Here is a 15,353-nt window from a genome sequence, read left to right on the forward strand (position 1 = left end):
ATGACAATTTTTGTCACTTTTCCACTGACATAAAGCAACAAAATTTAAATTCAATTAAAAAAATCAAACACTTCGCATTGAAATAAAAGCAAGAAAAAAAAGAGCATTTTTGTCGATTTAGGCTAAGTGCGATTGATCCAAACTTGTCTGGCAGCCCTTCTTAAAAACTGACTAGGCTTGATTGCTGGCCAACGTTCGATTTTTATGTCAAAAACTAAGTAAATTATCATTAAAAACTCTTGCGCTGGTTTAATTAAATTGATTTATACCGATACAAAACACACTAATCCAGAAAAGTTTAAAAAACAACTGAATTTAAAACAAAAAATTTTAGGACAAACTTTGAACCGATTTGATAATGGGCAGCAAACAAGATGTTACACAATAGAATGTAAAACAATTAATCCACATGGCTTACTAATGGTTGTTTGATAAATTTTCTACCGTACTGTACTTCAATTGCTTCACTGGATAATAATTTACTTTCCTCATTCCTATTCTTTCAAAGCTGAGGCTGGCGAGTCAATTGCTTGTTTGTTACATGCGACAACCGCAGACTTGGATTCTTGATATGGGTTTCTTTGAATTGTTCTGTCTTTGCGAATTCTTTATTGATTTCGAAAATTTTTGGACTGAAATGACCACAATTAAATTCCTTTCTAAATTTGACTAAAATTTGCTATTCTCCAGGCCTAAGTTTTTCTTTAATCCAATTTATATATTTAGACCTGGAGAGCAAAATCTTTGCTGCTTACTTTGTAAAAGCGCGGGAAAAAGGGACTTAAGTTAGTCGACTTGTCAGGAAATGTAAACCTAAAGAGCTAATGTAAACCATTATTTATTCAACTACAAAAAGTTTGCGCTACCATTGGTTTCATGTACTGCAAGGTACAATCATCAGGCGCATACTGAAAAACACATCAGCAGAAAATTAAAAGCTATACGTCAAAGGCAATTTTTTATCAAGCAAAATTTAGAAATGTTTTGAAGATGTTGCTAAGGAAAAGCGGACAATCATTCATTGTGACGTCTGAACAACAAATTAAATATAATTTTTTGAAAAAGGAAAGGGAGTAAAAAAAGAAAACTAAAGGCAATGGTTAAGAAAAATATGTGATATTATGGAAAATAAATAAAAGCGAATGTAAAAAGCAATAGGGTTAGATAGGAAGCAGCAATTGAACGTAGGCTTATTGTGAAGATGAAAAAATGCAATAAACATGAAAAGTGCGTCACAAGTAATACTAACAATAATTTTTTAATTTAAATTTGTCGCGATGTCTACATTTTGATATGATTTCATCTCTCTTGTTGATACAAATTGATTGATCAGCAGTTGCAATTAAAACTTTTTTAGTAAGGCACAAATCACATCTGCTCGATCCGCAGCGGTATGGTTTCAAATGGGCAATAATTTTCCAGTTGATTTTGTATTCTTGATTATTACATTTCAATGACCAAATTAATTTGGAAAGTTCAGTTTCATTTTTGTATTTTATATTATTGAAAGACTTTGTGTGGTTGCGGAATCTAGTTTTAAACTGTCCCTCTGTTAATCCGTAGTATTTCTTTTGAAGGTCAGGTTGATGGAGAACTGTAGCTTCGTAGACTATGCATTCTGCAAGACAATTACCATTCAACGGGCAATCGTCTTTTTTTCGGCAATTGCATTTTTGCTGCTGGTGTATCCGGGTTGTTTAGAATTTTGCAGTTGTGGCTTTGGATGAGGTCTGATATGTTCTTCATGCAAGAATAACAGAGTTTAATGGTATTACGGTTAAAAAGTTTGAAATATTTGTGATGAGATGTGAAGTGTTTATTAACAAGAGATAGAAATTGTTTTCCAACATTGGTTTTTACATTGGTACTAAAGGGAGGATGAAACCAGATGACGTTTTTTTTTCTTTGTTTTTTCTCCGGAGAAATAGCTTCGTACTTCAATGAGAAGTCATATCCACTTTTCTTCAATGCATTGTCGTAAATGGTTTTACACTTGTCAAACTCTTTTTTATCAGAAGACAGACTGCTTATCCGCTTGTTAATCATCTGTGGAAGTTGTTTTGTGATTAAAGGAAGATGGTTAGATTTGACATTAATGTACAGAGGATTGTTGTTTTCTTTCCTGTATGGCCAATATTTGTTGAGATTTAGATCAAACATTACGTCCAGAAAATCTGTGCAAGAAAGATTGGTGTCAACTGTGATGCTGAGACCATTCATTTTGAAGACTTTAATGAGATTTTTTCTTAATATATCCAATTGTCTGCCGTTAGAGTTGTGCACTATTGCAAGACCATCATCTCGGTATAGTCCAACGTTCGTGCTGCCGAAAATACTGGTAAGCTTGCTCAGCAAGTAACTCCCCACTAATTCACAAATTTCAGCACCATCATAGCTTCCCATAGTTACGTCAAATGTGCCTTTATTTTTAGATTTAACCCAAGGACCATTAGAATCAAACAAGAGAGATTTCCTTGCTTTCCAGATCGTGTCCTCTTGGTGAGGGGTAATTTTTGTGTGAAGTTTAGCAAACTCGATGGAATTTTTCAATAAGGCAGGAGTAATTGAAGGATAAAAATCAACGATGTCGAACTGGATGAACTTTGCTTTATGCTTATTGTTTGCAGCTTTAAACCAATCAATGACCATGGACGAATTACGCCACTGGTTTATATTAGTACTGGCAATTAATGAGCTATTGATAGAGTCCAAGTATTTCTTGCTAATGATGCCCAGTTCACTTTTAGCTGGATTGATTAGTCTGCATTTTATGTTGTTTTGAAAATTGGCTTTATGATCTTTCATAGTAATAAAGGCCTTTTTTGAAGCAAGAAACTTCCATTTTATCGTCCAAATTTAAAGATTGAGCTGTTTCTTTTGCACTTTCATTAATCAAATTAATATCAGAATCTGAAGCTTTTTTTGTATGATCTGGTTATATTTTCCTGAAGGAGTTTGTCATATTGTGTCTTTGGCATTCTGCACATATAAGTTAGTCGACTTGTCAGCAAAAGCAATTACTTCTTGTGACGATTGAATAGATGACATGTCCTCTTTCATTTTGTCTAGAAACGGATTATTAATCTTTTTGAACTCGATGGCTTTCACTAACGAGTGCAAATCACTTTCAAATGCTCGTAAATGTTCATTCGTAGGCGGAGAATTTTCTGATTTAAACCCAAATGATGTCTTCACGTTGTCGGTTGCAATACTTAAATCACTAGTTGAATTATTAAAAGAATTTCTGCTGAGGTCTTGCTCAAAAAAATAAAACCTTCTGATTCTGATGATCCGTTAGGTGAAACAATTTGTAAAGGCTTCAGATAGTAATAACTGTATATATATATATAAAAGTATTTACTTTGAACCGCGAATTATAAACCTTGCGGGTAAACAGCATTGCAGTTTATACTTAACACGTATGGTATGTATTGACCAGCATAGGTCTATAGCTTTTCACCAAAGTCACTACCGCTGCTTTCATTGAATGAAGAATCAATATTGTTTCCAGGATGGACATACTCGTCTTCCTACTCACTATCTTGCAGACAATCATCATTACTTTCCCCATCTTCCTCACCAGTTGGTACCGCAGTCCAATTTTTTCTCCCATAAAGCGTCTCACATTCATAATATTACAAAGCACTGGCGCCGACTTACGGGGTTACGGGGTGGCCACCCCACCCCATAACCGCTGTGGCGGGGTGGCAGCCACCCCGTTTAGGTTACATTGCTTACTGCAAATAAATGTAATTTGAACGGATGTTTAAATCTTTTTTTTGATCATTGGTTTTCGCTTCAAGTCAACGTAAAGCAAGAGGTGAACCAATACAGTATTGCGAAGAAAATGATTGTTTTTGTCACAAGCATGATACTCGCGTAACATCAAGCAAGCTACGTGAACGAGTTTTTTCCTTGTTGTTGTTGCGATCGTTTTATTTGTTACTTGTCATAAGTCATTGTTACATTTGTTAGGTTTACAATGGGATTTATTAATCAATAAAATACGATCTTTCCAATTTCCATTGCCTCCCTCAAAAATCTTTTTTTTTAAATTTTAAACTGCTTATAATATCGCAAAAATTATGACAGCTATAAAATACTTGGAAACAAAATTATCTCGATGATTGATGGCTCCACCCCCTAAATGAATATCTATTTTCAAATTTCATTAAAAAAATGCAATTTTTGAAACTATTTGAGTTTTATTTGAAAAGTGCACTTAGTATGTAAAGTAGCAGTTTTAACGTTCTGCAAATTTACACGTTTTGTAACAATGTTAAAAACAGATTTTTGTCAACTATGTCGCAACTGCTTGATCTATTTGCAAGCAATGAAACAATTTCATTAATGCTTCCAAACGTGGTCTGCATTGTGAAAATATACTTATCGTTGCCTTCCACCACCTGCGAGGCGGAGCGATCGTTTAGTGCACTCAGGCACATAAAAACCTACTTGCGATCTACCATGACGCAACAGCGATTGAACCACGTCCTAATTTTAAATGTTTATCAAGCTGAAGCTTCACGGTTACAACTTGACCAGTTGATTAACAGTTGGATTGACAGAGCTGCTGTTCGCAAAAATACTTTTGCCAAATGTTAAGTGTCAGAGCAGCAACGTAACAATAAAATTCACGACATACTTCCTGTGCTTTATTTTAAAGTGGCTTTGTAAATTATTGAGCTACAAATCAGGTGTGAAAAGACAATTGCATCTACGAAACACGCTTAGTAAAAATCAAACAAAAACATGCAGTTTGAAAGTTTTTATGTTGCCATATTGTGCTATCCGCCATCCCGTGCAAAAATACAAGTCGGCGCCTATGTTACAAAGTATAGAAACTTATTCAACTACATCTGCATAAAAAACGAAAATTTGCTCAGATAATGCCTTTTGTCCCAAGGCCTCTGAGGCTAAGTTCAAAACAGTCCCACATGAACGAAGTCAACTGATCTGTTGCCTTTAGACAAACTAGCATAACTGCTTGTCTTGTGTCAATTCATTTCACCTCAGTGCTATTTCTCAGAATATACTGTACCTCACATACAATTCGAATTAAAATCATTAGACACTGACAGTACAATCTAACGCTTTCTCAGGACTGCTAAACTCACCAACACTGCATTATTTTCACATCAACAAAATCTGAACTTTGCCTCCTAGTTTTTCAGAATTTACTGCAAGTCAAAGGTGTTGCCAGTATAAAAAATAACTTTCTGAAATGTGACAATTCTGAGACAGTCGTTCACTTTGCTAAAAATCCGTCTCAACTACAATTTGGTTTAATTGACAGTGTTGATAGCTTTGAGCGACCATTATTTGATTGTGTATTATTTTTTTTGTTATAAGGATCTTGGTTTCTTCTTGGGCTCCTTTTGACCACCCCTGACTCCATAGTGTCAAACCACATGTTTAATTGGAGGTGGTAAGGTTATCTTAGTATTGCAAATCTTTACCTATTCTGATATCAGTACTCTGCAACATAGTGTTCTCATAGAGATGATTGAGAGTACTGTATTTGTATGACAACATTTTGCTTAGTATTTAAGTTTACTCATTCAGTCAGATTCTTTTATTATAGAATTTTACTAAAGACCAGCTCATATTTCTTTGTGCTTAGATTTATGTTAGTCGAATCATCCGCAATGGACATCCTGAAGAAATGCGAAACACAATTATTTTATTTCTTAGAATGATATTTTAGGTGTATTTTGGATTTTATTTAGCACTAGTTTCTCATGTATTTGTGTTATGCTTGCTCATCCTCAACAGATGTACCGGTACTGCATATTATACTTGGTAAAGTACAGTCGTGTTAAGCGAAATACGGTAGTAGCAAACAAATCGAGTTTTGAACTTTGTCAATACCTTTTAGGAAGAAGAATACTCAAGGCCTAGTTAATGACACGCCACACCCATGTAATGTATTTGATCAACTTTAGTCGTGAGTTTTTATGCAAACAATTTTCTTAATTCAAGAAACTGACCTCTACTTTATTTTAAACAATTTTAAAGGGTGTCACAAAAAGGGTCTTTTTGTGTTCTGCTGGTCCTGGACTTTTATTTAAATATACTTTTGTCGTTTTAAAAAAAAAGATATTACAAGATATTGGTGGAATCTTTCAATTCTTGACCACTGTATGTGTAAACGCGTTTATGCTTCAAGTAACATTGTGGCCACTACTATGTCATGTCGTGCATTTATTTATCTCCAACTTGCCTTAATATTGTTATTAAGCCCATTCTAGCCATGCTGGTATTAGGTCTCTAAGCTCTCAACGGCCATGGCCTCTGATAAGTCGTTAAATGGCCTTTGAAACTATCGCGCCGTTAGGCCATGATTGCTCACCAGCTTCCACAAGCCTACTTTTCTCCACTCCGAGAAATATTACTAATAAAAGTTTCGCAAAGAGACTCAGCAACCTATAAAACCTCGAAGACTAGCTCTACACTTTCTTGAGAAGCAGTAGATTCAAACGCAACTGCAAATGTGTTTCAGGGCCTTGTTGGCATTGTTATTCAAGTGAACGCAAAAACGCTGTTAATTAGCGGATTTTTAAAAACATGAATTTTTAAAAGATTTTGTATATTGGTTGTCTGGCGCGAGAAATTTGGACTCCCTGAAAGACCTGTGATAAGTCATGCTTGGTCGCCAGAAAAATATAGGAGCTTAGAGATCTGTGGTATATTGCATGTCGACTGCTGGTAAGAGGAATATCACAATGTGTGATATTGTGAAGTGTAGCATAGTCTGTTCAAGTTTTGCCCAAAAATAGATGTTTGGATTCAGTAACTTTTAAGAAACTTCGCTTAAATTGTTGAACAGATTTTAATCTCACTCACTTCATGTGTGTAGGTTTTTGTGAAATTAAGAACCGCCACTGTGATTAATGCGAGACATTGCTGTGAAAAATGAGCTTTTTTTATTGTCATTATGTGCTATAGTTTGGAAGTAAGTTGTAAGATAGCTCCAGGGTTATAGATATCCCTGGATAGCTCAACCGAACATGTCCGAAAATGCAACACAGAAGTGTCAAATACATTTCATTTAGAAATCCTCAAGCAAAGCTGTTCTGACATTGAATTTGGTCTGTCTGTTGGTTTTCTGGTTGCAAATTTTAGCGTGGATAGGTTGTAGAAAAGATCTTTTCACCTGCCTCACTTTAGATAATACGAAGACCTATCCTTCATATATACGGTACCTCAAACACAAGGGATAGTTATCACCCAACAATTGTCTTTTTTAACGACTCCGGACACGCCAGAATTCCTCCGACTTCACAGCCCTGTGTACAACTTTGCATTTTGTGAGATGGCTTGATTGTCTTTTAATTTAGGTTGATTTCTGCCTTCAAAGGTAGTTGAGGAAGAACTGATTTATGCTTTATTCAATTTTTACTTGTAACTTAATCATGTGTTTGAACATTTGCTTCTCTGAATTGTTGCTACCTGTGGCGCACATTAGCCGTATTTGTCTTTTTAACTTTGCACTGAAATAGTCTGTTTGAAGTAATTTGAACGAGAAATTTCTTTTTTAATCAATTAAAATGTTTTTTTTTTTCGTTTTTGATCAACTTATTTATATCTAACTATTTGATCATACTCGTGAATAAAATTTTCTTTTTTTTAGATGATAGGTGTCATAAAGCTTGATAGTGTTTTAATAGATAAATTTGAAAGCAATGATGTGGTCTATTCTTCTCACATGGATGTTGCTGTTTGAAGTTCATTCGTTGGTTCTTTCAACTATCTTTCATTGGAGCAGCACTTTCAGTTTTATTGGCGTTAAAGAAAAAGGATTTTCATACATTTTGTGTACCTATTTAGTCTTAATTTGTGCCATCATTAAGTTTGTATACAATTACATGGCAGCACTGGAATAGTTGACTGTGTACTTAAGCTCACAAAATAGTTGAATTTTCAAAACATGAAAGGATATTATAAAATTTTCATCAAATTCCACTAAGGTGAAGCTAATTTTTGTTTCTTCAAAGTTTGTTTGACAATTTGCTGATAGAATTTATGCACAATTAATTGTACAAGCTATCTAAGCAATTGTAAAGCAAGCTTTTGCAGTTAAATTAATCTTTTGATTTTTCATAACGCAGTCGTGTGCTATCTTTTCAAACGAGTTCACGGCTCTTGCAGGGAATAGCCATTATTTTTGTCATACCAAACTATTGCTCGGTTGGTAAATATTTAGGTTAAGTGGACTGAAAGGCAAGGGTTCCAATCTTTGTGTCCACTTTCAGGTATGCTTACCCTTTAAGTGTCTTAACAAATACACAGCCGTATAATCTTAAATGGTGTCGGACCAGTGCTCTCATTGCTTGGCCATGCAACCAATTTAGAAATAGTCATCTGGACACCCAAGGGCAGACTTTCTTTTAAGGTGGAAGCCTACTGTCACTTTTGACGATAACCTTAATACATCTTGTTTGAGAAAGGAACGGAAACCCTTTTTTAATATTGCGGTCACCTTAAAACTATCACTAGCATTTGAATAGTAATAACTCGCATATATATATGTTAAATGTTATACCAAGTTATACAGTTGTTTCCAATGTTATCATCTGTCAGTTTTATGGAGAGCCCTTCCGCTGATATTCTTTTGTGAAACAGTTTGTCAGATATTTTCTATTGTTAAACTTTCCTTTAGTGGGGTAAACAAATCGCTTCTTGGGTTATTTCTTCTTGGTCCTGTGGTTTTGTGTTCAACAGCAGCAATGGATCTACTGGGATCCATACTTGGTTCCATGGAGAAACCTCCCACTGTCTCTGCAAATGAGAGAAAGAAAGCAAAGTGTAAGTTATGTTTTTCATCACCTCAGCAACAGCAAAAGTTTATGTACTTTTGGCTCAGAATTTTTTTTTCTTCTAAAAACACCTGCATTGTTCACAGTATCACTGATATTGTGATGATCGAATAGAAGCTAATTTATTTGTGTGGCTGCTTTATGCTTATTGTTTATATGTACCGGCACTGACTCCCAGCTAGCCAATTGGTCTTTGGTTTAGCGGTTGCAGAACATTGTATCAAAGACCGATTTGCTGCCTGTGTTGTTTAGTGATGAATATTTTATTCGAATGCTAAAAATCGAATGAGGCTGTTCACCAGGCATTTAGTTAAATAACACGATATGCGTTCTGAAGAAACGCATATCATAATATTTAATTTTATCGGAATGTCACTCACTTGGCTTACCCAAAATCAATAGGCTCACATGTTCTAGAATTAAGTTTCAAAGAAATTTCTGTTGAGAAAAATTTTTGCGCAGTCGTGACAAATATTGTTTTTAGGTGAAGAAGAGAAGATTGCAAAACTAAAAATGCAAGAAAGAATTCAAAAAGAAAAGTTTCGAAAAACAGTTGAAGCCATACTCTCCAAATTTGTGAAGGACGGATCGAAGATGAGAGAACGATTAAAAGCGATGACCAAGCTGGAAAGAAGTTTAGTGTAAGGTTGAGTGATTATTTCAGTTTAGATTAAATGTTTTTTGTTGGCATTTAGATAATGAAAGCACTGCGCTTATATCTCTCCATTTTGCTGGAGAGCTACTTATACAGTAATAAGGCGTTTCTGTCTAGTGTACGATTTACTGCACTGAGGAGACCTTAAGGTCGAAACAGTGACGTCCTGTTCGTAGTTATGTATAGTTTTAATTGTTTGCTTAATTGCAAGTCTAGATATTTCAAGGTAGCTCTATGTTTATTGTAAAAGAAATCTTTTGTAACACTGTATTGCTCGACTATCTTGAGTGTATTTTTATCACATGGAGTAGTAGCCTACTCTAATTGCTTAGTGTTACTGTTAAGTGAACTTCTTTAACTTCAAGATGCTGGAAACTCTCTTGTAGAATTTCGTTACATTTGCGCTGCTATTTGATGTTGTGCGTTGACAGAGCAACAAACACCGTGTGTAGTTGTAACCAGGTTTTTTTTTAAGGTTTGGTTTGGGTGACCGCTAAGTAGTTTTAAGAGACCGCAAGTGTTCCATTTAAATACCAAAAAATAGCCATAGCTACATAGCCTACAATCAACGCAACATAAAATGAATTATTCGACAAGGCACAGCATGATTGTGAGAGCGACCAAACAGCCTGCCCAACACGGCCGTCAAACAAGTTTGCTGCACAATCAAACAAAGTGTGCTTGTTGGCTTCTGCTTGTTATGTTTCCACACGTAAAAACTGATCATTATGCGCCATAAATCAGAAATAAACATTGACGAGTATCGAAGGTGCACTTCTTTTGTGAATAACTCTTTGATTCAGCTGTTAGCTGTACCTCCACTTATTCTTTTTTTCCGGACGTGAACTATTGATCGTAGGCTATATTCGTATTATCGATAAGACGTAGCGAGAAACAACTATTACTTTTCTACTGTAGTTGCAAGTCCAAATTTTGGAAAACCGCTGGAGAAATTTGGGGGACCGCTTCGGTCTCCCAAAACATCTTAAAAAACACTGATTGTAACTTTGATGATGGAAGAGTAAGTTTGTCATTGCTCGAAGCTTGAGCACTTTTCGTCTGACTCTCTTCAGGAGCTCGTCGTCATAATGAAGTAAATCTAAATTGAATGAGATAGTTGTGTGAGACGGAAAACGCTACAGCTTCGAGCAATAAACCGACTTCTCGCCATCGTCCAATTGTGCAACAGCAATCAACTCTTCGAGTAATTTTTTTAAACTACCTGCCAACTCTAAATTGATGAAACTATCCAGTCAACAAAGTTAATACTTTTTACCTCCATTCAACGTCTGCACACGTTAAATCAATATAAAAGAACGAATTTTGCTGGCTGGGTAGTTTCTTCAGTTCAATTTCAACCTCACTCAGCGTGGCCTCTTTAACCTGTTGTAACTTATTTAGACACGAAATGGCTGATGAAGCTGGCATCACTACACAAGCTTTTGGGCAGGAGGAGCATGACAGGTAGGCATAACAAGATCTGTGATGATCAGTTGATCACTCGTTCTCTTGATTTTATTGAGGGCGTTTTTATTTTCTTAGTACAAAACAACTTTGGCCTCTTTTAGTTTGTACTCTTCTGCAATCTACATTGACATGTAAAGTTTGTGAACAGCATCAAAAGCAGCCAAACCATGTTGTTTCCTCATCTTTTCGCCGGTTTTCTTACCGAGATTGTTGAGGGCGTTTTCTCTACTTTTAAATCTTACAAATGTATTAGTGGATTTGCAAGGAGTCACTTAACAACTATAACCAGACAACGGTCCTCGGTTTGGCATGTACATATGGAATAGTCTCACTAATGGTGTTAATAAGTGCTGGAACTTGAAAAAATCAGCCAAGGGCAATGCATCGAACGGTAGCTTCGAAGGAACATAATATGTTCGATTACTTGCGAAGGATTTCTATTCTAAATATTTAACAATTGTCTGTTCAGAAGATGAAAGCCGCCATTGCAGACGGTAGCTTGTTAGCCATCTGGTTGGCACTGCTTGTGATAATGACTTGCATTCATGATGTTGGCAGATACGTAATGTTGTTCAAGAAAGATCACCCTGCTTCTGAAGACGAGTTAGCCGCATACAGAAGAGGAGAGACTTGGAACGAGGAGAAGGCTGAAGAATGCAAGAAGAGAAAGGTGATCTTTATTCTCATGCCAATTTTTTTTAAATGTGTCCCGTTCTTAGTTTTCTCTGCTGGCTTTGCATTCGCATCATCGGTTTCCATCCGATCTCGTGGCTCTAACACAGGGGTGTCCAACCCGTGGCCCGCGCTGTATTTTTCGAAATAACTTGTATCATCAACTTATTTTCCTACGTAAGTTATGGCGAACTTATATTCCAAGAAATTCGGATTTATTGCTTGCTTTATTTTTCTATTACTCTATAGTGCAGGGGTGCACAACTGTTGAAGTTAATTTTATTGCGTCACAATGCACATTGTTACGTCCGCATCCTTTCCACGCAGCGACAATCGTACTCGTGCTTCAAGAGTCAGTCAGTCAGTGATTATTCTTTTGCTTCGTTGAAGTACAATACATCTAATATTAGAGACTTGCGCAAAACACATTTCGCAGTAAAACATCTTCTGCATTCTGCAGTAATTTGAAAAATATGTCTCTACAGAAAAATATCAGAGGATTCACAAATTGGCAGTTTTCGTAACCGCATTATTTGACAGCACTTACTTGTGCGATCAAGGTTTTTGCGGGTGAACCAGGTCAAATCCCCTGTAAGATCACTAATTTCTGAAGTGATAATGCAGCTGTTTCTAAGATTACAAATTAGCAGTAAACTCTCAAGTGGCCAGCTCAATCATTCGTAAACCGCGTATGGCCCTTTGGCCACAACGTTTTGTACACCCTTGCTCTAGCACGACCACACGACGCTCAAAATTACTTCACACGGCAGAGGAAAATTGAGTCTGCCTTGTTACTAGCGTCATACATTAAGAGTGAAGCTACTGATTGTTCATTAATGTTGCATTGGCCACGTGCCGAACAATCTTTGTCCAGTAACTTCCGTTTCACTGCGTGTCCTCGCTGGAGGAGAAAGTTTATGGAAGCAAATTATTTCTTTTGAGATAATTAAAAATTTTCTTTAATAGAGTCTTGAAAAGAGTTTCTCGTTGTTTTACGTGAAGTTAAATGAAACAATCCATTTTTCTTTCCTGTGAAGCCACTGGCTGGTCGAGATATTAGGGTAGGTGTCGCGCAACCATCTACACGGTGTTATTGATGGGAATTAATTTTGCGTCCACTTCCAGGAGGAGGAAATGCAAAGCAGGTTGTTGGAAAAGTCAGACGACCCGCCATGCAACACAACTCCATCCAGTAATTACAAGGACAAGTACAACCACATCATTGGCACGTCCGCGGCTAAGGATGCTGCGAGGAAAACTGAGGCCAATCAGTCGTTTGGAATGGGTGAGATCATTATTGTGCTCTGTTTGTGTGTCATAGCCATGGTTCCATGAATGCAAGCAATTTTGTCTACAAGAAAAGTTTTGATTAAAGGAGAGTTTATTCCTCAATATAAGCTTCCCTTTCAAGGAGAGCAACTTTAGTGAAACATACTGCAGTGTTGCTACTGTTTCTATAACAAAACGCCGATTACGTGGTGTTCAATTATGACTATCTTGAAGCAGAATCAACGTATTGGGTTATAGTTCTTATTGGTTTGTGAAAAACGGCGTCATGGATCTGTGTGAACAAAAACTAGAAAATCATATTATATTTGCACATTTAATTTATCACCACCTCTCTGGTGCCGAATCAGTCCTGTGGTCAAATAGCCTCATCATCATTTTGTTCCTTCCTCGTCTGGAGGGTTGGATACAATGCGCCATTGTTCTCGACCATGAGCTGTGCGTACTGCACATTCATAACTTAATTTTGTCCATTTTGTGATGTTTGTTGTCCAAATCATTCTTGGTCTGCCTTTACTTCTTTTACCGTTTATCTTCCCTTCTATTAATGATCTTTGTAATGAATTTTGCCTTATTGTGTGTCCGAAATACTTCAATTTTCTTCTTTTGACTGTTTGTAAGAGCATTTTGCTTGAATTGAATTTGGAGAGTACTTCATCGTTAGTGATTTTTTGTTTCCATGAAATTTTTAACATTGTTAAAAATAGCCTATGTTGAAAATAATCTTCCAACTTAACAAACTTGTCTTTCAGTGCCAAGTCTAAACAAGCGCGACCAACGATCGATCGAGGAAACCATGAACGAAATCCGAGCCAAGAAGCGACAGAAAACTGAGAACGATAGCGCTTCTTAACGTTTGTTTGTGATCATATGTCTGACTTCGCTGTCACTCAAGCAACGTGAATAGCTACAATTTGTTGAAAGCAGACAAGCAATCCCACGTCAGGAAAGAAGTCAATGAACTTCAATGTTTCAGGGTCAATTTTCTCTTTGGAACACCTTGTGTTGACATGTGTGCTTTCACTGTTACTGCTTGGCTGGAGTTGCTGAAATTAATGTTTTTTTATGCAATTTGATGTCCGTTTGGCAATATTGAAGCCTTGTAACTTATTTTCAAAACTTAAACTATTAGATAAATAAATAACCCTCCCCAGAGAGTAAAAACCGGAATTTGCTGCTCTGGGGTCTGTACTAATGTCAAATGAAAGTTAGCGAACTTTTACTAGGGCTGTGGAGTCGGAAGGATTTTGCCGGAGTCGGAGTGGTTATAAAAAGGCTGACTCCAGCTTGATCAAAACAATACAATTTTTGCAATGTTTTGTCAAAATATTGTTTCTTGGTCTTCAAATTGCGCTCTAAATCTTTTCAACAAAACGTAGGTGTTGTTCTTCAGTTTTTGGAAAAGTCGCCGTTTAAATTTCAATTACAGCTTAAGTGAAATTACATTTAAAGAAAAACAAAAATAAAAAATCTGGCAACACTGAAGCTGGAGTCGGTCAGTTGTACGTAAATCGAGGAGTCGGAATATAATTTTTGCCTGACTCCACAGCCCTGACTTTTACCACTCGGCATCGTGTGCGCTTCACTTTCGGCACTTTGTTTTTATAAACCATCGTCGAAATCAACTTCATCTTCAATATAATATTTTTAGAAACTCTTGCAGTGGTTCTCAAGCATAAAATGTACATGGTGGGTTAGATCTCTGGGTTGGATTTTATAACATTTCTACGAATCGTCTGATATGGAAGTAGGGTTGCCGGTTGTAGAGACCAGCGTCGGGATTGCATTATTAAATTTGTTTAAACATTGTTTGACGTCATTTTCTTGTAGGCTACTATTGGAAAGAAGACACATGCTCTTTCACAATAGAGGGGCTACTTTCCACATACGTTCATGTCTCTTTCCAGCAAAAGAAGATGACGCATGAAATGTTCTCTTCATTTCGCTGTCATCATGCAGACAATTGTCATCCCAGAAAACTTCCGGCCAGGAGCCAGAAGTTGGTGACGCGTAATTAGAAGTTCTTAAAACTTCATCATAAATGGCCGGAATAAAAGTTTTACCCGCCCATCCCGGCGATCTGTCGGCTACACAAAAAGTGCGGTAAGTCTACTTTCGCTCTGGAGAGTCTTGGTTCTAGTCACTGGAGTGAATTTTAAGCTCAGATAGAGTATCTTGGCCTAACGAACAGGAGAAGTATGAACGAACACGTCTTAAAAGTAGCCCACAGATTTTATAGGAAAAGGTAAGTTTCATAATATGGCAATGTCCAATCGGAGTGCGTCTTAGGACAATAGAAGACAGAAAAACTGGGTCTGAGACGCGACTAGCTGGAAAAAGATAAGAGAATGATATGATAGAACAAGTAGATCGTGTGGATATCCTACTTTAGGCTAGGTACTTATATTTCAACTTTTGAGCTGGCCAATGCATTCGTGAAGCAAGTCAGCCTT

The 15,353-nt window shown here is 36.6% G+C and overlaps 1 protein-coding gene across 1 annotated transcript; it reads left to right on the forward strand.

Moving 5' to 3' along the window:
* Positions 1–7,981: 7,981 nt before the first annotated feature.
* LOC145777406 (sperm-associated antigen 7 homolog) lies at positions 7,982–14,709 on the forward strand. Its single transcript, XM_082588776.1, has 6 exons — positions 7,982–8,808; positions 9,304–9,460; positions 10,876–10,938; positions 11,500–11,611; positions 12,739–12,898; positions 13,653–14,709. The coding sequence occupies exons 1-6, from the start codon at positions 8,730–8,732 to the stop codon at positions 13,751–13,753; spliced, it is 672 nt and encodes a 223-aa protein (XP_082444902.1). The 5' UTR covers positions 7,982–8,729; the 3' UTR covers positions 13,754–14,709.
* Positions 14,710–15,353: the final 644 nt, after the last annotated feature.

The sequence above is a fragment of the Aplidium turbinatum genome, chromosome 9, assembly GCF_918807975.1.
Source record: "Aplidium turbinatum chromosome 9, kaAplTurb1.1, whole genome shotgun sequence".
NCBI lineage: Eukaryota > Metazoa > Chordata > Ascidiacea > Aplousobranchia > Polyclinidae > Aplidium > Aplidium turbinatum.